Source organism: Saccoglossus kowalevskii, chromosome 3 (assembly GCF_978046115.1).
Source record: "Saccoglossus kowalevskii chromosome 3, keSacKowa6.1, whole genome shotgun sequence".
Lineage (NCBI taxonomy): Eukaryota > Metazoa > Hemichordata > Enteropneusta > Harrimaniidae > Saccoglossus > Saccoglossus kowalevskii.
The window spans coordinates 1,557,011-1,582,131 of NC_140643.1; the positions used below are offsets into that span (position 1 = coordinate 1,557,011).

At 34.7% G+C, this 25,121-nt stretch overlaps 1 protein-coding gene and 1 long non-coding RNA gene across 2 annotated transcripts in view; both read left to right on the forward strand.

Annotated features, from left to right (window-relative positions):
- Positions 1-24,497, forward strand: part of LOC102808140 (exportin-T-like) — a 112,216-nt gene extending 87,719 nt beyond the window's left edge. Inside the window, exons 20-22 of the mRNA XM_085496674.1 lie at positions 7,211-7,330; positions 13,223-13,279; positions 20,080-24,497. Coding sequence (XP_085352800.1) covers positions 7,211-7,330; positions 13,223-13,279; positions 20,080-20,106 — 204 coding nt within the window. The 3' untranslated portion in view covers positions 20,107-24,497. The remainder of the gene's footprint in view (positions 1-7,210; positions 7,331-13,222; positions 13,280-20,079) is intronic.
- On the forward strand, positions 14,147-17,573 carry LOC146747435 (uncharacterized). The gene is made up of 2 exons (XR_014929018.1): positions 14,147-14,223; positions 17,354-17,573. It is a non-coding gene; the product is annotated as an uncharacterized LOC146747435 (long non-coding RNA).
- Positions 24,498-25,121: the final 624 nt, after the last annotated feature.

The window sequence follows — 25,121 nt, forward strand, 5'->3', positions numbered from 1 at the left end:
TGCTTCTATTCCCACTATCCTAAGACGCTCAAGTGAATGTTGTCAAATTCGCGAGTGTGCGTATTTTCATACGGTGGCATAAATATTGCTACAATCAAAGACTGCTGAACAGGAAGTCAATTCTGGGCTAGTACCATTATCAAATTCTGGGGAGTTGAAGACTATTTATATGGGTGACATTACAATAAGGAACTATTAAAACCCTTTTATCCACCAAAAAACAAAGTTGTTATGTTTCTAGACACACAACGGACTTAAAACAATAGAAACTGTCCAATTCGAGCGACCTGCGTTCTTGAAAATCTAGTCTTATCGCCCTTGCATTTCCGAGCAAAAAAAACGTTGAGGCCAAAAACGACAGATTTTTGCCCAATCTTCTATGAATTTTTCAAAATATAGCTCATTCAGTCCAGCAGTTAGATAGGTTATTATTAGAGACACCCGGAGAACCATAATTTGGAACGTGAATTGCTTTGGCGATGAAAAATCGGTGAAAATAACCAAGGGGGTAAGGGACTGCATTTCAAAAACATATTTTATACATAGGGTATATAAATGACCAAATGACGACCAATTTTAAAATGCAGCAAACTCAAAGATTTCTGTCGATTTCAGAACTGAATCTCTGTAAATTATGGATGGATTTTGGTACAGAACTATTTTCACCACAAGACTTTCTCACCCAAATTTTTCTGCACTTTTTTTAACTCCGCTGTCTACTTTGTTGAGCAGAGCTTATAATATGAGTGATTGTCCGTTGTCGTTCATGTCAATGTTTTATTTTTTCGACTTCTCCTTGAAAACTATAAACCTGAATGCTTTGATACTTGGTGTCTATGCACCCTGGGTAGACCTCTCTTAGATTTGTTCATTTCATGATATCTTCAATTCTCTAACTTTGGTTAATATTTTTGTCATTTTTGGTAAAAAGTGATATTTTCGACTTCTTGTTAAGAAACGCAAGTCCAATTGCTTTGATATTACATATATAGGTACTACATGTTGTCCTTTCTCAGATTTGCTCATTTTTTAATGATATCTTTAATTCTCTAATTTGGTGAATATTTTTGTCATTTTTGGTAAAAAGTGATATTTTCGACTTCTTGTTGAAAACTGTAAGTCCGATTGCTTTGATATTACATATATAGGTACTACATGTGGACCTCTCTCAGATGTGTTCATTTCGTGGTGATATCTTTAATTCTCTAATTTTAGTGAATATTTTTGTAATTATTGGTAAAAAGTGATATTTTTGAATTCTTGTTGAAAACAGCAAGTCTACATATTGTTCATTTTCTAATGATATCTTCTGTTCTTTAATTGAATTTTGCTTTGCTAACAGCGGAGCTATCTCAGCCGACAGGCTGCTTGTTCTTATATTCTTCAATATTTTTGGAAATGAACCCTAATTTTGGAGCTGACTGACAACATTTTTACTCAAAATATTTGGCCATTTTTGTTTCAACCGTTCAATAAAAATGCAGACTGTAAACAGGACTCTTTTATGAATTTATGATGAAAAGAGCAAGTGGTGAAAAGTTAAACTTCATGGAATCTTGATTCCCATCTTTTTGGTTTTCAAATCAGATTCCAAATGGTTGATTGGCAGCCATTTTGTTTTACTGAATGAGATTTCAGAGCCATATCTCTGACATATCTTGACCTGTCATGTTTAAACTTTTAATGTACATCATGTGTCACAGATGGTGGTAAGTTAAAACCTGGTACAATCAGTTAACATGAGTCAGCTGGTAATATAAAGGCATAACAATGAGTTAACATGAGTCAGTCAATGTAAAGACATAACAATGTGTTAACCTGAGTCAGCCGTCCATATAAAGGCATAACAATGTGTTAACATGAGTCAGTCAATGTAAAGACATAACAATGTGTTAACCTGAGTCAGCCGTCCATATAAAGGCATAACAATGTGTTAACATGAGTCAGCTGTCAATATAAAGGCATAACAATCAGTTAACCTGAGTCAGCTGTCAATATAAAGGCATAACAATCAGTTAACCTGAGTCAGCTGTCAATATAAAGGCATAACAATCAGTTAACCTGAGTCAGCTGTCAATATAAAGACATAACAATGAGATAATGTGAGTCAGCTGTCAATATAAAGGCATAACAATGAGTTAACATGAGTCAGTCAATGTAAAGACATAACAATGAGTTAACCTGAGTCAGCTGTCAATATAACTGCATAACAATGAGTTAACCTGAGTCAGCTGTCAATATAAAGGCATAACAATGAGTTAACCTGAGTCAGCTGTCAATATAAAGACATAACAATGAGTTAACCTGAGTCAGCTGTCAATATAAAGACATAACAATGAGTTAACCTGAGTCAGCTGTCAATATAAAGACATAACAATGAGTTAACCTGAGTCAGCTGTCAATATAAAGACATAACAATGAGTTAACCTGAGTCAGCTGTCAATATAAAGGCATAACAATGAGTTAACGTGAGTCAGCTGTCAATATAAAGGCATAACAATGTGTTAACCTGAGTCAGCTGTCAATATAAAGGCATAACAATGAGTTAACCTGAGTCGGCTGTCAATATAAAGACATAACAATCAGTTAACCTGAGTCAGCTGTCAATATAACGGCATAACAATGAGTTAACCTGAGTCAGCTGTCAATATAAAGACATAACAATCAGTTAACCTGAGTCGGCTGTCAATATAAAGACATAACAATCAGTTAACCTGAGTCAGCTGTCAATATAAAGGCATAACAATGAGTTAACGTGAGTCAGCTGTCAATATAAAGGCATAACAATGAGTTAACCTGAGTCAGCTGTCAATATAAAGGCATAACAATCAGTTAACATGAGTCAGCTGTCAATATAAAGGCATAACAATGAGTTAACCTGAGTCAGCTGTCAATATAAAGACATAACAATGAGATAATGTGAGTCAGCTGTCAATATAAAGACATAACAATCAGTTAACCTGAGTCAGCTGTCAATATAAAGGCATAACAATCAGTTAACCTGAGTCAGCTGTCAATATAAAGGCATAACAATGAGTTAACCTGAGTCAGCTGTCAATATAAAGGCATAACAATCAGTTAACATGAGTCAGCTGTCAATATAAAGGCATAACAATCAGTTAACCTGAGTCAGCTGTCAATATAAAGACATAACAATGAGATAATGTGAGTCAGCTGTCAATATAAAGACATAACAATCAGTTAACCTGAGTCAGCTGTCAATATAAAGGCATAACAATCAGTTAACATGAGTCAGCTGTCAATATAACTGCATAACAATCAGTTAACCTGAGTCGGCTGTCAATATAAAGACATAACAATCAGTTAACCTGAGTCAGCTGTCAATATAAAGGCATAACAATCAGTTAACCTGAGTCAGCTGTCAATATAAAGGCATAACAATCAGTTAACATGAGTCAGCTGTCAATATAACTGCATAACAATCAGTTAACCTGAGTCGGCTGTCAATATAAAGACATAACAATCAGTTAACCTGAGTCAGCTGTCAATATAAAGGCATAACAATCAGTTAACATGAGTCAGCTGTCAATATAACTGCATAACAATCAGTTAACCTGAGTCGGCTGTCAATATAAAGACATAACAATCAGTTAACCTGAGTCAGCTGTCAATATAAAGGCATAACAATGAGTTAACCTGAGTCAGCTGTCAATATAAAGACATAACAATGAGTTAACGTGAGTCAGCTGTCAATATAAAGACATAACAATCAGTTAACCTGAGTCAGCTGTCAATATAAAGGCATAACAATGAGTTAACCTGAGTCAGCTGTCAATATAAAGGCATAACAATGTGTTAACCTGAGTCAGCTGTCAATATAAAGACATAACAATCAGTTAACCTGAGTCAGCTGTCAATATAAAGGCATAACAATGAGTTAACCTGAGTCAGCTGTCAATATAAAGGCATAACAATGTGTTAACCTGAGTCAGCTGTCAATATAAAGACATAACAATCAGTTAACCTGAGTCAGCTGTCAATATAAAGGCATAACAATGAGTTAACCTGAGTCAGCTGTCAATATAACTGCATAACAATCAGTTAACCTGAGTCAGCTGTCAATATAAAGGCATAACAATGAGTTAACCTGAGTCAGCTGTCAATATAACTGCATAACAATCAGTTAACCTGAGTCGGCTGTCAATATAAAGACATAACAATCAGTTAACCTGAGTCAGCTGTCAATATAAAGGCATAACAATGAGTTAACCTGAGTCAGCTGTCAATATAAAGGCATAACAATGAGTTAACCTGAGTCAGCTGTCAATATAACTGCATAACAATCAGTTAACCTGAGTCGGCTGTCAATATAAAGACATAACAATCAGTTAACCTGAGTCAGCTGTCAATATAAAGGCATAACAATGAGTTAACCTGAGTCAGCTGTCAATATAAAGACATAACAATCAGTTAACCTGAGTCAGCTGTCAATATAAAGGCATAACAATGAGTTAACCTGAGTCAGCTGTCAATATAAAGACATAACAATCAGTTAACCTGAGTCAGCTGTCAATATAAAGGCATAACAATGAGTTAACCTGAGTCAGCTGTCAATATAAAGACATAACAATCAGTTAACCTGAGTCAGCTGTCAATATAAAGACATAACAATGAGTTAACCTGAGTCAGCTGTCAATATAAAGGCATAACAATGAGTTAACCTGAGTCAGCTGTCAATATAAAGACATAACAATGAGTTAACCTGAGTCAGCTGTCAATATAAAGGCATAACAATGAGTTAACCTGAGTCAGCTGTCAATATAAAGACATAACAATGAGTTAACCTGAGTCAGCTGTCAATATAAAGACATAACAATGAGTTAACCTGAGTCAGCTGTCAATATAAAGACATAACAATGAGTTAACCTGAGTCAGCTGTCAATATAAAGGCATAACAATCAGTTAACCTGAGTCAGCTGTCAATATAAAGACATAACAATGAGTTAACCTGAGTCGGCTGTCAATATAAAGACATAACAATGAGTTAACGTGAGTCAGCTGTCAATATAAAGGCATAACAATGAGTTAACCTGAGTCAGCTGTCAATATAAAGGCATAACAATGAGTTAACGTGAGTCAGCTGTCAATATAAAGGCATAACAATCAGTTAACCTGAGTCAGCTGTCAATATAAAGGCATAACAATCAGTTAACCTGAGTCAGCTGTCAATATAAAGGCATAACAATCAGTTAACCTGAGTCAGCTGTCAATATAAAGGCATAACAATCAGTTAACCTGAGTCAGCTGTCAATATAAAGGCATAACAATGTGTTAACTTGAGTCAGCTGTCAATATAAAGGCATAACAATGAGTTAACCTGAGTCAGCTGTCAATATAAAGACATAACAATCAGTTAACCTGAGTCAGCTGTCAATATAAAGACATAACAATGAGTTAACCTGAGTCAGCTGTCAATATAAAGACATAACAATGAGATAATGTGAGTCAGCTGTCAATATAAAGGCATAACAATCAGTTAACCTGAGTCAGCTGTCAATATAAAGGCATAACAATGAGTTAACCTGAGTCAGCTGTCAATATAAAGGCATAACAATGAGTTAACCTGAGTCAGCTGTCAATATAAAGGCATAACAATCAGTTAACCTGAGTCAGCTGTCAATATAAAGACATAACAATGAGTTAACCTGAGTCAGCTGTCAATATAAAGACATAACAATGAGATAATGTGAGTCAGCTGTCAATATAAAGACATAACAATCAGTTAACCTGAGTCAGCTGTCAATATAAAGGCATAACAATGAGTTAACCTGAGTCAGCTGTCAATATAAAGGCATAACAATCAGTTAACCTGAGTCAGCTGTCAATATAAAGACATAACAATGAGTTAACCTGAGTCAGCTGTCAATATAAAGACATAACAATCAGTTAACGTGAGTCAGCTGTCAATATAATGGCATAACAATGAGTTAACCTGAGTCAGCTGTCAATATAAAGGCATAACAATGAGTTAACCTGAGTCAGCTGTCAATATAAAGGCATAACAATGTGTTAACCTGAGTCAGCTGTCAATATAAAGGCATAACAATGTGTTAACCTGAGTCAGCTGTCAATATAAAGGCATAACAATCAGTTAACCTGAGTCAGCTGTCAATATAAAGGCATAACAATGTGTTAACCTGAGTCAGCTGTCAATATAAAGGCATAACAATCAGTTAACCTGAGTCAGCTGTCAATATAAAGGCATAACAATGTGTTAACCTGAGTCAGCTGTCAATATAACGGCATAACAATGAGTTAACCTGAGTCAGCTGTCAATATAACTGCATAACAATGTGTTAACCTGAGTCAGCTGTCAATATAAAGGCATAACAATCAGTTAACCTGAGTCGGCTGTCAATATAAAGGCATAACAATGTGTTAACCTGAGTCAGCTGTCAATATAACGGCATAACAATCAGTTAACCTGAGTCAGCTGTCAATATAAAGACATAACAATGTGTTAACCTGAGTCAGCTGTCAATATAAAGGCATAACAATCAGTTAACCTGAGTCGGCTGTCAATATAAAGGCATAAAAATGTGTTAACCTGAGTCAGCTGTCAATATAAAGGCATAACAATGAGTTAACCTGAGTCAGCTGTCAATATAACGGCATAACAATCAGTTAACCTGAGTCAGCTGTCAATATAACTGCATAACAATGAGTTAACCTGAGTCAGCTGTCAATATAAAGGCATAACAATCAGTTAACCTGAGTCGGCTGTCAATATAAAGGCATAACATTGTGTTAACCTGAGTCAGCTGTCAATATAAAGGCATAACAATGAGTTAACCTGAGTCAGCTGTCAATATAAAGGCATAACAATGAGTTAACCTGAGTCAGCTGTCAATATAACGGCATAACAATGAGTTAACCTGAGTCAGCTGTCAATATAAAGGCATAACAATGAGTTAACCTGAGTCAGCTGTCAATATAAAGGCATAACAATCAGTTAACCTGAGTTGGCTGTCAATATAAAGGCATAACAATGTGTTAACCTGAGTCAGCTGTCAATATAAAGGCATAACACAAGTAAATCAAGACTACTTTGATCATGATCAGAAATTTGTGAGAAATCATGTGCATCACCATCAGGTTTAAAATTCACAAAGAAAGTTTAGAACTATACTTACATTGTACCATGGTGTAATCTTTGTCACACTATGCTTATGTATTACCATAATGACAGGCTCTTCAGGAAGATGGAGCCCTATTAAAAACTGTTGTCAGTAAGCAGGGGAGAAATGCATATAGATTTTTACAAGAAGAATACTTGCCATCACTACAGATATCACCTGGCTTGTCACAAGTAAGAGATACAAATACTTATAATTTATAATGTTTACTTCACAAACTACTCTTTTATGTATATTCTATGTTACATGTTACCAATACTATCCCCCCATATATAACCTGTTATCATTACATTGCCAAGTTCGCTGTTTGTAAGGCATGGATTGTCCAGTAGCAGATTACAAAATCATGTGAAGAAAGAACAAAATTGAGGCCACTCTGAAAAAAAAGCAGAAGACTGAGAAATGTAATGTTGTTGTCTCAGATGCCTAACTGCATTAAATATGTTGGTAGTTGTCTTGCAATCAGAGCCTACCCAGTTCACTTAATTTTCATCTTTAGCTGGCAGCTATGTGCTAAATTCATGAAAAAGATTGAGTCATATCCCAACAGAATTATTAGCCTAAATTAGGTATGTACAACCTAGAAATAGTGCCGTATGCGAGTACCAAGTTTCGAGTCACAAGTAGCAAAATATGCCATATGCGAGTGGTAAAATGTATCATTTGCGAGTGGCAAAAAAGGCCTATACGAGGGGTCAAATGTGTTGTTTGTGAGCGGTAAAACAAAGGCCGGGAAAACGGGTGTATGCAAGGGGTGAAATGAATCATTTGTAGTGACCTCGGTACTACAGGAATATCAGTTTGATCAATGGCTGAATTCGCTTGTGCATTATAACGTATGTTCAAATGCGTTTTATCATGGTAAAATCAAATATTTACCATGATTAGGAAATGGTGTGTACATGATTTGTTAGATTATTAAGACATTATGCTGTTGAAGCTTTTACTTTAGGTGCGATTCATATATAAAAATAATGATAGCAAATAGCTGTCAACGCGATCTAGTAGCCTAGGTGGCAACCCGGTACTCAACATTACAGTCGGCCAGTGTACGTGGATAACATTGTGAAGGTCGCAAATAAATGAAGCTTGAACTACTATTTCTATGTAGTGCTTTTTGTTTATTATTCATTTGAGTGTTTATATCAAAAAGTTCGTTCAGTCGTTTGCATAGAATCGATGTCTTCACACTGCACAGGAAACATGACAGCACAATAATTTGATAAACGACCATCAAGGTGTTTTCATGAAACAGCCATCACATTCCACATTAACATGCGAAAATTGTTCTTTGTTTCGGTAAAACTAGTATGAACCTGTGGTCTGCGTTAAAGAATCATAGAATTATAATTGTAGTCAGTAAAAACGGGTGGTCACAGAAGGGTCACGACTATAAAGGGAATTCTTGTGTCGCGCGCCGCCAGTTAAATAAAAACAATGGCAGGCTTCAAAAATAGTCACAACTCGGAGAGGTGTTAAATTTGCTACAAGCCAAATGTAAGCTAACGTACAATTCCAAAATAATACATCGACACGAATTGATAGTGAAGAAATAAAGGGCATGTTGTGTGATGTCCCTCACACATGGAGTGTATTTACACGCAACCCCGATCAAATTAAATTGAAACAAGTCATTGTCAATGACACGTCCCCGTTCCGTTCATATTTGAGTGACATATACATTCAAAGCAGCAACAATATGGATGTTGAACTGCATTCAGTAAAACAAAATAGCCACCAGTCAGCCATTTTCAATACAATCCAAAAAAAAATTAAAACTAAATTTGCCCACACATGACATAGATTCAGTTCCGGTGTGGTGAAAATGTGCAACTTTTGTGAATTTTTGACCTTAAAAGGACTGGCCCAAATGCACAGGCATATGTATGATATAATGTATGATGTGTATGTGAAGTTTGAACTTGATCTGTCCAGGCATGTCCGAGATATGGATCGAAAACTAAATTCTTTAAAACAAAATGGCCGCCAGTTGGCCATTTTGAACTTGATCCGAAGAAAAATTGGTATGCATCGAGCTTATATTATGTTTAATATATGCACTAAATCTGAACAAAATCCAACCATGCATGACTGAGATCCGGTTCCGGAATTGTGAAAATACGTGATTTTGATGCATTTTCGACCTTAAAATGGCCATCATTCAGCTATTGTTAAGCGGATCATGAAACAAATGCACATATCTATTTGTGACATGATGTACCATGTGTGTGTGAAGTTTAAACTTGATCAATCCAGACATGTCTCGGATACGAATCCAGAACTGAATTCTTTAAAACAAAATGGCCGCCAGTCGGCCATTTCGAACATGAACCGAAAAAAAAAAATGACGTGCATCAAGGTCCTATTATGTTTAATGTATGTACCAAATTTGAACAAAATCCGTCCATGCATAACTCAGATCCGGGTCCGGAATGGTGAAAATGTGCGATTTCAATGCATTTTCGGCCTTAAAGCGGCCGCCATTTGGCTATCGTTAATGAGATGATGAAACAAATGCACATACATATTTGTGACATGATGTACCCTGTGTGTGTGAAGTTTGAACTCGATTAATCCAGGCATGTCTCAGATACGGATCCAGAACTGAATTCTTTAAAACAAAATGGCCGACTGGCGCCCATTTCAAGCCCGGTCCAAAAAAAAAAAATTACGTGCATCAAGGTCCTATTATGTTTAATGTATGTACCAAATTTGAACAAAATCCGTCCATGCACAACTGAGATCCGGGTCCGGAATGGTGAAAATGTGCGATTTTGATGCATTTTCGGCCTTAAAATGGCCGCTATTGAAAAAAATGCATGTGCATATGTCCCATATAATGTGTGATGAATGAGTGAAGTTTGAACTTAATCGGTCCATGCATGTTCAAGATACAGGTGATCACGGACGCACACAGGGCAAAACATAAGTCCCCGTTTTCGGACTACGTCCGAACGGGGACTAACAAAGAAGCGTCTGCCGTTGCTTCAGCGGGATAGAGACAATATTTGCGGGTAAATAGAAGACTTAGCCTCAATGCCCCAAACACTTAGACCTAACCACTTTACTTGTATAAATAATAAAAAGTTGTATGTTTCGTTAAAATAAGAATGGACATGTTAGCGTTGAAAAATCATAGAAGTACAGTTATCATCAGTACAGATAGACTCGCTGAACAGGAACTTGTTGGTATTTCAACAGTTTTGTAATGAAGTAGGCCCTCCGCAAAATCCCCTATATAATGCTGCAGTGTAAGGTTGATTCTGTCGACAAATGGGAATGCACGCCGTTGACTTGAGGAAATCACGACTTGTGTGTTTGATTAAACCATAGACCTTAGAATGATTAAATGTTGATGTAGTTGCGCTCATGGGAGGACAGAACCACACGAGGCGTTTTTTTTAAGATTAGATATTTGTAATTGTAATTTAATTTGTAATTTATTTATTTGGAACAGTACATCCATAAATGGTTTTTCATGCACAGCATATAGATATAAAAATTAACATAGAATTAAACAAACCACTGCAAAAATGACGAGAACACAATAAAGAAAAGCATAAATAGGGTATAAAATAAAATAACTATGAAATAATATGATAAAATTAAATTAAAAAAAATGACAATAACATAGCAGTCCGGATAAAATGCATAAATGGGGTAAATATGAATTGACAACAAAGTAGTAAGATAAAATTATACAATATTATTAGCAGCTGTAGCTGCGCGATATTTAAAAGAGCGAGTGTGAGATTTTGAAATATGAAATCGATTTCTGGTGTTGTAGGAATGGATGGCAGAGTTTGAAATGAGAAGGTCAGATAAGTATGGTGGGACTAAATATTGCTTGCATTTGTAAACGAGTTTATTAAAGTGTTTAGTTTGTCTGTCTTGAATGGTTGGCCAACCAAGAGCTGATCTTGCAATGGAGACAGGTTCATGTCTTTTCAAGCCACATTGGATGCGTACAGCAAGGTTGATGATACATTGCAGACTACTTTTTAGTGTAATGCTGCAGTTAGAATACACAGTGTCACAGTAATCAAGTAGTGAGAATACTGTGGCAATGTCCTATAATGTCCTTGCGAGCTTTCTCAGGTATTTTTCAGTACGTTGAGATATTTAATAAACAAGTACAAATAGTCCGCTTTTCAATCACTCGCTTTTGAGACCGCTTGTTTAATTTGACAGGACAATTTCTGTTTTATTTTCGTCTGCGCAAACCCGGAAATATCACCACCCGCTCGCTTGCATTTAAAATTCGGACTACTAAAAATGTTCTTGTTTTGATAGATGTTGAACAACCGTCAAAAGTTCTATAATTATATGCACGCAATCTGACCCTTTGACCTATATTTGGCTGCATGGGATTGAATATTTTATTTTAAACAATATTTTGACGTAACAAAATATATTTAAATAGAAGTACGATATGGTTGTCTGGGTTTCCTTTCCTGATTGCGTTGAGTCTTTGCAATGTGTTTACGATTTGTATAATTATTGTTGTTTTCCCCGAAAGAGAAGACAGAAGGACCATGAAGTTAAACTGAATAGAAGTCCCACGCATAGACTGAGTGAAAGAAAATATTTCTAAGGCTAAAATAAAACCTAATATTACACTTCTTTGTGTATTTGTCAATTTTGCATATATTTGGTATGACAGTATGTTCGTAAATATCTAGAAAAATCTCGTCTTTCGTTAATAATTTCATTTGTTTGAAATGTCTACCGATCGTGTCCCAATGATTTGTTTGGAATATCAATCCCTGTTGGTTTCTCCAAATGGCCCCACAACCGTCATTCAACACAAGCAGCATTAATTCATCGTAATTCATGGGGATCTTCTTTTTCCCATAATTTGCGGGTTATAAAACCATAATTTTTTTTTACTTTGCGAAACACAGTCCCTCAATTGAGGGACTGTGCGCAAAACTACAACAAAGCTAGAGTTGTCGCAGTGAAATGGCCTCTTTGAAATCGATGCAACTTCAACTATCCGTTTTTCATCTTGAAATAAAAAAAAATCTATATATATTATATATATATTAATATATTAATAACCAGTCTTACAAATCGCAAGCTTTATTATCGACAACTATTTGCTACCATTATTTTTATAAATGACTCATTTCACCCCTTGCATACACCCGTTTTCCTGGTCTTAGTTTTACCACTCACAAACAACACATTTGACTCCTCGCATAGGCCTTTTCTACCACTCGCAAATGATACATTTTACCACTCGCATATGCTGTTTTTACCACTAGCATATGGCATATTTTGCTACTTGCGACTCGCAAATTGGTACTCGCATATGGCATATTTTCTAGGTCGTACATGCTAAATGCGTACATCCCTAAATGCTGATTTCTCTCAACCTGCAAACCACAACATATTCTGTTCATCATCATTGTACCACTGGTCAGTGGGGAAATTGAATTCACTATCAAACCCTAGCTACCACAATGCAGATTAACCATACTTCCAGGTACCGCTACATACTAATGTAAATCTTACCTACATATTCGATGCCTTCCATTTGGCTTGACAACCATACCATCAGTGTTCCCAAAATATTAAATTATCTAATTTGATAACATTTAGTTAGTTTTGAGCTTTTCTCACCAATATCTCAAGTAATGACATTGACAGTGACTTACTTAACAGTAGAATAATTAACTGTGTCAAGCTCTGCATTAAGATCACATATGTATGAGAGTCGCATCTTGCCAGAGGCTATTTTAATCTCTATATCAACCCATAACTGAAATCAATTTTGCGTTTGCTGTTTTTCCAACCCATCCAATCCTGGTAATGTTTTTCCTTTGCCTATTTTTTTGTTAGCTTTGATAGTTTTCTTGGTAATTGTGAAACCTTTAGTAGAACAGTTATTGTTATATAGGTCTCTATTATACAAAACAGTCAAACTGAATTTGTGCTAAAATTTGAAAAAAATTGTCAAACAATCAATGTACACAAATTTCACATTTAGGCAGGTCCATGTATCCTTGTTTCCATCATTGCAAATTTGTTTCTCAATCCTGGGTTTCTTGTTTTTTTCCCAGGAATTTTGTGAAGCTTTACAACAAACTGATCTAAAAGTTTTCAGAAATTATTTTAAGGTAACTTTTTTCGTTTGTTAATAATTATTACACATTTCACATCATGTCACACATATGCATAATGTTTAAATAGAAACTGCTCAATCCTAGGGGTTGGACAAATTGCTCATGGGTAATTTTAATTCTATTACTCTGCCCCTCTCCACTATGTGAACTAATGGTTCTCATTATTCCCCTTACTTATTTGAAAGAATTACTAGTAGCTTCGCGGTGAGTGGCTTTCGCGGTAATTGGGTTTCGTATCTGTAGGGTTTTGCGGGGAGTAGGGCTTTGTCTCAGTAACTGGTCTTTTCATTGTTGTTGAGAATTAAAGTTTTATGTTTCTTTAACAACTGGCACTATTCTGGGAATACCATCCTGGCAGGAGTTCCAAAATAAGACCCATGCTCTGATAATGCCTCTAGTTTCAAAGACCAATAAACATTACCATTATGATCTTATTGGTGTTGCAAAGGATAGTTGAATATTGTTTATTGAAATTAATAATCCCCATAATCGTTTTCCAATATAGTTAAATTGAAGTATACATTTACATTATTAGCCCCCGCCGGATCTGCGGGGTATTAATTTGGGTCGTGTCTGTGCATCTGTGTGTGCACATTTTCACGTTACCAGCTTTTTCTCACACGTGTGATCCAATTCAGTTCAGAGTTGGTACAGAGACAGGAATTGATGGTGCTATTATGCACATCAAGTTATTTTTTCGATTTATCAAAGTTTCACTGTGTTTTTCTTTGATTTTTAACATTTTTCCTTCCAAACTGCTGGAAAATCAGACTTTTCCCGAAATTACCCGAGTTTAATTCGAGTTTTGATGACGCATACGCAGTTCTCGTCTCGGTGGAAATCACTGTCATTTTGGTGTGAGGATGTTGGATCCCGGAATTGTATCTTTATTTGCGCAACGCTCATATGGACAAAATTGTGTCTCGTCAATTTCAAAGGTAAGAAACTGTGCTTGTTATGGTATCTGTACACTTTGAATTATCGTTTGTGTCTCGGGTTTGGTGATCGTGAGAAACTATTGGGGCTAATCTGCACTGGCTCAGAAGGTTGTAAATGATTAGCTAGTTTGAATTTGCATAACAATACTGACAATGAACGTGCATTCAACGCCACAAGTTTTTTTGTTTTTTTAGCCAATCAGAATTCATCTTCCGAGCCAGTGCAGATCAGCCGAACTATTGCTAACCTGGCGAGAGTTTCGCCAGAATAACTGCCTTTTTATTATGGTTGTAGGAACTGATTATGTATTGTGTAAATTGAAAGTTTACCTCGTGATTTAAGAGGTTTGCAGTGCTCTCTCCGGGATTCAAACGTGGTGGTGGTGTTGGCGCAATGCTGCTCTGAGACGCGCTTGCCAGATTCTGCCTCGCTCAAAATCATTATCGCCATGCTTGATTTCCACAACATTTACATTATGATTTCCACAGCTATTGTTCTATGACATGCGTCCTCGCCGTTCACAAACAGCCATAAACAAGTTTAGTTGGGTCGGCTTGTACTCATTGAAAGTGTTGGTTTATTTACGTAATCCACTGATCACGCCATATGCGAAGTTAAAAATATGTCACTACTCGGAGAGCTTGCCCAGAACGCTACCTATAAACGCACCGGTACGTTTATTTTTTCCCCAAAAATTCCACCCGGTACATTTATATTTGGGACGGTACGTTTATTTATTTTTCTAAATTGGGCCGATTAAAAAAAATCATGCTCTTTTCCCATGAAAAACAAAGCTAAAAGATCGCACTAAAACATCAGTAAATCTCTTCCGTGTTGCTTTCACCATGAGGTAGCTGAACTGTCATATTTAAATGCTTTATGGTAATTTGAGCACATGGGCACCATCCAGCATTTTGATTGGTTGGTGAGCGACTTGACCTATCTGGTCAAAAAACACGCCTCTTGTGCATGGATAACATGGCGGATATTGTATCGCATCTAGCGTTAGCATGTAACCGAAATCATTTGTTTACGATAAAACTAAGTTGAATTTTACTTATAATACGTTAATATAATCAACACTTCGAAAACAAGTAAGCTACCGTACCGTGATCATTTGCTACTAACAAAAAACATAATGCATATTAAATATAGTGAATATTTTTTGTTGTCATGTGAACAGATTTTTTGATTGACTTAATTTTCCAACATTTCATGACGCCCATTGTAGAACCAAATTAAGGCCTTTCACTCCTCCTTGATGCCTATTTAAAAGATTATACGGCATCTTGCTTTTCACCAGCCACGAAGGTCACACTAGTAGACGAACTTGAGCGATACTGCCGACCATTCCATGCATTTTTTATCGACGCACGACGACACGCAAATCGAGAAAAGTATTGTCCTTGCAACAATTTTGCGCAATACGTCACCATTGTACAGTGACTGATTTTAATAATAATAATATTTATTCAACATTAAAACAAACTACCGTGAGTTGTTCTATGGTCGTATAAAAATAAAATAAACTTCTGTGTAACATTAAGATACAGTAAAGTTAACCAACTAAACAGAATGCTAAGGGATTGGTCAGTTAGGGGGGGGGGGGTCGGTGGACCAGTAGGGGGGTTACCCTGTTTTTGATTGTGCGAATAGGGGGGTCACCCTGTTTTTGATATCATGAATAAGGGGGTCACCATGTTTTCCAGAATTCACACACGCACTCATGCATATATTTTTAAAAATGAACAAAAGATAAAAAAGTTAATCGTACAAATATGTTCTTAATAATAACTATTACCTATATTTATTTAAAGTCTGAAGTCACCATTGTATAAGATATTTACTGGATTTATCCAATTATAACATGAGACGGAAAAACAACACAGCAATTAGTACAAAGAGCAGTGACAGTTTTTGTTCAGCAAATCAAAAAAGTTAAATTTGGGAAAATGCTGATATATAAATTAAAATAAATGATGAAAAAGTAAATAAATATTTTTTTTTGTTTTTTTAACTTTTAAATATGCATATTTTGCTCTGTAAAATACCTAAATCCAACACAAATTTAAGCAAAAATCAAAGTTTCCTTTGTTTTCATAAGCACAGACTGTGCTTTGGGTGTAAAGCTTTCCTGGTCTATAAGATATGAAAGATATTTTAAATCCAACTTAGTTTTCAAAGAGTTCAAACCGCCTAGATTCAAATCCTTTTTTCCTATCTTATAAGGGCGTTTATCGAGTGAGTACTCCACAGCTTTGCTTTTATTTACTATCTTTAGCAGCATAGATTTCCCTCCTTCCTGCAGCCTTTTCTGTAGTCATTTTTTGGCTTTATGCTTCCCCTCCCCTCCTTAGGTGCAAACACTAAAAATTATATCAAAATTATGGCAAACCATGATATTTTCAATGCACACATAATACATTTTGTAATCATGTCAGAGCCAAAACTGTTAATGTTTCTTTATTTTGTTTTTGTTTTTGTTTTTTGTTTTTTTTTTGGGGGGGGGGGTCAGCATGTTTTAAAATATATTGTTGGGGGGGTCACCCACTTTTTTTTTTTATTTGATAGGGGTGGGTCAACTGAGATTTACAGCTGGCTTAAATGGAATCTGCCGATACCCCCCCCCCCTCCTAGGCTGAAGTAACTGATCAATCCCTAAATAAAGCTAAATAAAATTACAAACACATTTAGAATCACAATAAACTTGTATGATACAATACAATACACAAACTAGTATTGCTAAGCAGTGGAAAATCACATTCACATTAGAGTCATAACTATGGAAAGAATATTTTTATATTTGGTGGAGCTGCTCATATATCATCTGCATACATTTTTGTATGTATTGTGCAGTTTTCCAGCCAGTCCGACTCGATTAGTGATTGGTTTGCTATTTCATTACATCTTGCAGCCTTTCAAACAGTATATTGCTAGACATGCATCAATTGTTGTCCATGTATATTCCTAATGCAATTTCTTTCTGGCTGGTATAAATATATTAATATGTTTTTGTACTGAAAAGACGATGCACAAATATCTTTTTTAATTAAATTTAACAGCTAATTGGAAGCACATATGCTACAACTTCTGCTTACTTTTGACTAAATGTTTTTTTGTTTTTTTCAGGTGCAGAGCTAGAATTTTTTCTCAGAAAGCAAAGCCACTGAAACTGCATATATTACAAAAGCATACTATTCCCTGCATGTCTGACAATTATATAAAGTTTTGCAGGTCGTCTTTTTTTTTTTCTTTGAAAAGTGCTGTCAACCAAAGCATAAAAGTTCAATTTCACACGATTTGTTAATATTAATGTATGATAATAAAAACTTGATAATATTTTTCTGGATTCTTGCACATTATTTGTATCGTTGTCATATGAGAAGTACTCTTGTCCTTATTTAGGGCCACAAACTACATGTAGATCTGTACATGAAGTACATGGGAAGTAAAGTTGTTGACACAGGTAATGTATGTATACGAAAATATCACTTTTTACCAAAAATGACAAAAATATTCACCAAAATTAGAGAACTGAAGACATCATTAGAAAGTGATATTTTCGACTTCTTGTTAAAAACCGCAAGTGCAATTGCTTTGATATTACATATATAGGTACTACATGTGGACCTCTCTCAGATTTGTTCACTTTGTAATGATATCTTTAATTCTCTAATTTTGGTGAATATTTTTGTCATTTTTGGTAAAAACTGATATTTTCGACTTCTTGTTAAAAACCACAAGTGCAATTGCTTTGATATTACATATATAGGTACTACATGTGGACCTCTCTCAGATTTGTTCATTTTGTAATGATATCTTTAATTCTCTAATTTTGGTGAATATTTTTGTCATTTTTGGTAAAAACTGATATTTTCGACTTCTTGTAAAAAACCGCAAGTGCAAATGCTTTGATATTACATATATAGGTACTACATGTGGACCTCTCTCAGATTTGTTCATTTTGTAATGATATCTTTAATTCTCTATTTTTGGTGAATATTTTTGTCATTTTTTGGTGAAAAGTGATATTTTCGACTTCTTGTTAAAAACCGCAAGTCCAATTGCTTTGATACTACATATATAGGTACTACATGTGGACCTCTCTCAGATTTGTTTATTTCGTGATGATATCTTCAATTCTCTAATTTTGGTGAATATTTTTGTCATTTTTGGTAAAAAGTGATATTTTTGACTTCTTGTTAAAAACCGCAAGTCCGATTGCTTTGATATTACATATAAAGGTACTACATGTGGACCTCTCTCAGATTTGTTCATTTTGTGATGATATCTTCAATTCTCTAATTTTGGTGAATATTTTTGTCATTTTTGGTAAAAAGTGATATTTTCGACTTCTTGTTAAAAACCGCAAGTGCAATTGCTTTGATATTACATATATAGGTACTACATGTGGACCTCTCTCAGATTTGTTCATTTTGTAATGATATCTTTAATTCTCTAATTTTGGTGAATATTTTTGTCATTTTTGGTAAAAACTGATATTTTCGACTTCTTGTTAAAAACCACAAGTGCAATTGCTTTGATATTACATATATAGGTACTACATGTGGACCTCTCTCAGATTTGTTCATTTTGTAATGATATCTTTAATTCTCTAATTTTGGTGAATATTTTTGTCATTTTTGGTAAAAACTGATATTTTCGACTTCTTGTAAAAAACCGCAAGTGCAAATGCTTTGATATTACATATATAGGTACTACATGTGGACCTCTCTCAGATTTGTTCATTTTGTAATGATATCTTTAATTCTCTATTTTTGGTGAATATTTTTGTCATTTTTTGGTGAAAAGTGATATTTTCGACTTCTTGTTAAAAACCGCAAGTCCAATTGCTTTGATACTACATATATAGGTACTACATGTGGACCTCTCTCAGATTTGTTTATTTCGTGATGATATCTTCAATTCTCTAATTTTGGTGAATATTTTTGTCATTTTTGGTAAAAAGTGATATTTTTGACTTCTTGTTAAAAACCGCAAGTCCGATTGCTTTGATATTACATATAAAGGTACTACATGTGGACCTCTCTCAGATTTGTTCATTTTGTGATGATATCTTCAATTCTCTAATTTTGGTGAATATTTTTGTCATTTTTGGTAAAAAGTGATATTTTCGACTTCTTGTTGAAAACTGTAAGTCCGATTGCTTTGATATTACATATATAGGTACTACATGTGGACCTCTCTCAGATTTGTTCGTTTTGTGATGATGTCTTCAATTCTCTAATTAATTTATTTTGGTGAATATTTTTGTAATTTTTGGTAAAAAGTGATATTTTCGACTTCTTGTTAAAAACTGTAAGTCCGATTGCTTTGTTACTATTCATATTGTTCATTTTCTAATGATGTCTTCAGTTCTTTAATTGAAATGTGCATTGCTAACAGCGGAGCTATCTCAGCCGATAGGCTGCTTGTTATTATTATACTAATTAGTATCAGTAAAAATAATTTTAACACATTACATTTTACTTTTATACTTAACATTATAATATTTTCTCTTATTTCATTATTATTATACTTTGTTATACTTTTATTGCTACTGTACTGATAGAAATACTGTATATCTAAAGGTGCAATAAATAAATATTATTATTATAATGTTGAGATACAAAATGGCCTTCTGGGGGAAACTTGGTTCACAGATAGTTGCCATAACCTTTCAAACTTTATAATGGCAGGGACTACTTCTATGTTACTTCAACTAAAAAAGTATGTTACAAACTTGAATGCATCTATTGTGGTCAATGAAATAAGTTGATAATACTCATTTATTTTTGTTTTTTAAATGCATATACTTAATTCATAAGTATAGTGTTCATTTCTTTTCTTTCTAGGTTTTTCTACTGAGATTGAAATCATGACAATGACATCCATGCTGCAATGTCAAGTCCAAGCCCTAACGTATTATGAATATGGATTTACTGCAATTACCATCCTATCATATACATTATGTAAATGACAGAAGTGTATATATAATTATATATAAAGCTCCTAATGAGTGATGTACTTGTACCTTACGAAACATTGCTGTCGAGTTTCAATATTCATGTAGTTGTCTTATTTCCTCTATTACCGTATCTATCCACTCTACATATACTTTGTATTGAGCACTTTTGTCTTGGAATAATCAACTCTCACATCTAGACTATAATTATATATATATTGTTATGTTATAATGAACCAGGATACCATACATGCAGTTTTCAGTTTTATGTTTTTTATTAGCTGGCAAAACTAAGTGTTCACTTTCTCTAATTGTTGTGTCTGCTCCATTGAAAATTCTGTTTGTCAAGAAGGTAGCCCCTTTATATAAATAGAGTAATGTGACAGATGTACAACTTCTGTATGTATACAACAAATATATAACTGCTACTGCATTAAAAATTATTTTCAGAAACCTATGAAAGTCGAGTAATGTGTAACAGTAATCACATCTAGTATCACATACTCTGATTAGACCTTATATTTCTGATTGCTAATCAATCCATCATTTACGGTTTGCTATAAGGTTGCTTGATAAATTCATGAATTCTTTTTTTTGCAAATATATTGTTTATTGCTATACAAGGTCATATGTGAGGTCACTACATTTTTGGGATAAATGTGATACTTGATGCGGATTAAAACAAAATGTTTGCATTTTTATAAAAAAAATTGATAATGAAACAATGTTTCTGGAACTACATTTTGAATAAAATAAAATAGGGGGGTACTTACCTAAAGAAATCGGAGTGTTAATTTGTCTTATGCTAATACAAAGGCAATACAACATGTTCTCACTCTCATGTGTGTTTACATCAAACGTTTGATAAACTGTATTGATGAACCTTAATGTGCGAGGTGGAGCTAAATTCACCAATAAATGTTTTCTTGGGTAATGAACACATCCTGTAAAGTGTGCTAGGGTATACAGCATTCATGCTTAAACATAAATAAAATATTAATCTTAATAATAATTTGTTGACACATTAAGGGGAACGTGATTCAGCATGTGTTGCCCCAAAACATGGGATTGCTATACTCGTAATTGGCATGTCCATGAGGCTTTCAGTACCGTAGTTGATTAGGGCTGTGAATGATATTTTCAAAGTCAGTCTGTCCCTCTCATCTCTCTCAGTTTTCCATAGTTGCATAGCCCTGCACTATGAATACTAAGTAACAAGAACTACTGGTTTAACATCGGTAGCCATTTTGAAATGTTCACTCTCGGGTAAATATGAGATTTTAACGTTTATGTTATTTATTTTATTTTTTCGGTGCTTACAAAATGTATGTAATTTCAGCTGATGGAAATACAGTATCACAAAAAATATATGTTGTCATTCTATGAATAAATGTGCTTGTCTGTTATAACCATGAAATTAATACCGGTGATTATCATGTATGAACACCAAGTGTGTCATTAATGACATCATAGTTATAAAGAGCATTTATTGCAATGTGGTAGTTTACAACAGCAAAAATTCTGCAACTCAAGTTGTTACCATATGTCCTACACACAATCACTCAGAATTGGAGAATGTATTTCTAGTTCATAAGTCCTCCAACACAAAATGAAATGTAATTTAATTAATGGAATGTAATTTTACGACATGGTACCAGTAATACTAGTCAAATGCACAAGGGCCAATAGTGTGCAAATTTGGGCACTTTTACAATCTGATTAAAATCTGATGTAGTGTACAGGCTTTAATTATTTTGGCTATAAACTTATTAGTCCCCGTTCAAACAAAGTCCGAAAAGGGGACTTATAATTCGGTCTTCGTCCGTCCGTCCGTCCGTCCGTCCGTCCGGAGTCATACATATGCATCTCAGAATCATTTGGACCGATTCTGTTCATTCTTTGCTAGTGCCTAGTACTTTATGTGGAACATATGTACATGCAGTGGTTTAGCGATTTGATTCAAAATGGCCGACTGGCAGCCATGTTGTATTTTGGACATGCTTTGTCAGTTTTCATTCAAATTTATTACATAGATCATACATGTTAGGATACATGTCCATGACGATTTATTTCACAATTGGATCAAAGATGGTCGACTGGCAGGCATCTTGTTTTTTGAAAATGTTGTATTTAGGACATGCTTTGTCAGTTTTCATTCAAATTTAGTACATAGATCATACATGCTAGGATACATGTCCCCGACTGTTCGTGAGTTCCTGGGTCTGTCCGCCCGTCCCTGCGCCAGTCTGTCCGGTGGTTTAGCGATTTGATTCAAAATGGCCGACTGGCAGCCATCTTGTTTTTTGAAAATGTTGTATTTTGGACATGCTTTGTCAGTTGTCATTCAGACTTGGTACATAGACTATACATGTTAGAATACATGTCCATGACGATTTATTTCGCAATTGGATCAAAGATGCTCGACTGGCAGTCATCTTTTTTTTTTTATGCGGTATCTTGGACGTGCTCTGTCAGTTTTCATTCAAATTTGGCACATACATGTACTTTATACATGTTAGGATGCATGTCCATGACAATTTGTTCCAAAAACTGGTCAAGGATGGCCGATTGACAGCTATCTGTCTTTTTGGCCTTACTACTATTTAGCCTTACTACTATATTTCCACAATTTATAAACATAAATAAACAATCTGTTGTATACGCCACGTGGAACTCAAGTTTCAAGGACACACTCGCAACAACCCCTCCGCTTTAATATGACGAGCACAAAGAGAACTTTCAAAAATGTAACGGGGACTGTGTCATTTTCAATGACTTGTTTTTAGTTTATTTTATTACTTTAGTTATTAATGCTTTTTTATTTTATTATTTTACTTTGATTTTGTGATTTGTTTTTAATTTTGCCCAACATACATTTGAACCTATGTAACGAGATTTTAACAAGACCCACTATTTAGTCAACGAATCACAGACCTCCTTCTATAGTGCACCTGATGATGTCACCGGCCAGATTCAGGTCGCAAACACACTCAAATAAAATGGCGGATTATACCGACGTTAGCGACGAAAACGATCGCGGTAAACAAACGGCTTTTCGGTAAGTTCATTGTCAAATGCAACGAAAGTCATCTTTTATTTTTATGTTTATATTGTGGCTTGAATGGTTCCAGTTTAGCATGTTATTTTGTAAATAAAATATATACTATTAATTTTTTATCAATGGTTTATTCAAGTGGGCAAAATATAATGTACAGAAAAATTGCCCCTAGAGTATCGCTCCACTGAAAAGTAAGCAACCGACAGCCTATATAAGGGGGGGGATGTGATTGCCTGTTTCGCAATTACCAAAACTTTAAAAAATAAATACTAGATCAAAATAAAAAAAGCCAAAACTAGGATCTTATTTTAATCAGATTGGGCACTTATATTGACTGTGTCCTCATGAGACGAGATGACATATATGAACCGGCAAAATAATTGCTACTAGCTGAAAATTATCTAGAATTTGTAAGTGAGACAGTTGTGATATATTGTACATGTATTCAAGTTTAGAGATGAAGTTCATAGCAGACAATTTACAATTCAATCGGACTGTGATGCAGCCAAATGTATCAGTTCGTCACAATAAAACATTCTGGTGTGTATATTCTGTCCAGAAAACCCTTCTGTCAATACTCCCGTAGTATGACCATTTGTGTAACTAATCTTAATATATACTAGTTTGTCATGTCATTAACCGATTGTTTAGACCCACTGTCTGACTGTTAGTCACCATGGCTATGACTGTTCTCACTTGAGCTGTCTCATATTAGCTTGTGTATAAAAGTAATAAATCTGAACATGTATACAGTAGACGTTTCTTTGTAATGGGAACTATACAGTTTTTGACTCCAGTGTGCAAAGCACAAAAAGGGAGTTTGTTATATTTCAGTTATATCTCAAGAAGCATTAAAACGATTTTTATATAACTTGGTAAGAATGTTACTAATGATTGGCTGCTGCAATTCATTGTTTTATTTTACATTTTATTTAAAATTTAGCATTTTTTATGTATTTTTTTATTATTTTTTTTTAATTTTTTTTCTGCCCAATTGCATGAATACAATTAATAGGAATCGATGAGTGGACTAATTTGCATAATGATGCGCATGCGTATTCTATTTTTTATGACTAGCAAGTTATGATGGTGTCAGCCATTTTGTTATTTCCAGTGTGTTGTACAAAAACGAAGCAAACGCCCGGGAGATGAAATGTATCAGTTTATATTATGAAAAGTTCTAAGAAATTACATGTATGATTTTTTATTATCGTATAAATAAATAAGTAATTAATTGAACAAATGTATAACTTCAATGACTGTGAAATGAATTACTGTGCAAGCTAGTTTACATTCACGTGTGGTGTACAATTACATTCAAGCCACAATACTTTGAACCCTGTGTGGGCTCAGAAAAGAAAATAATGAATGTGAGATTCATCATCGTCAAAACCATGGCAGTGTTGAAGATGTGAAGCAGGCCCATTTATACCCCCTCCCAATCACCAATCACCAAGATTTAAAGAGGGAAATCACCAACCACCAGGAATTACAATTACCTATTCACCAATCACCAGGAATTACAATTACCTATTCACCAATCACCAGGAATTACAATTACCTATTCACCAACCACCAGGAATTACAATTACCTATTCACCAATCACCAGGAATTACAATTACCTATTCACCAACCACCAGGAATTACAATTACCTATTCACCAACCACCAGGAATTACAATTACCTATTCACCAATCACCAGGAATTACAATTACCTATTCACCAACCACCAGGAATTACAATTACCTATTCACCAACCACCAGGAATTACAATTACCTATTCACCAACCACCAGGAATTACAATTACCTATTCACCAACCACCAGGAATTACAATTACCTATTCACCAATCACCAGGAATTACAATTACCTA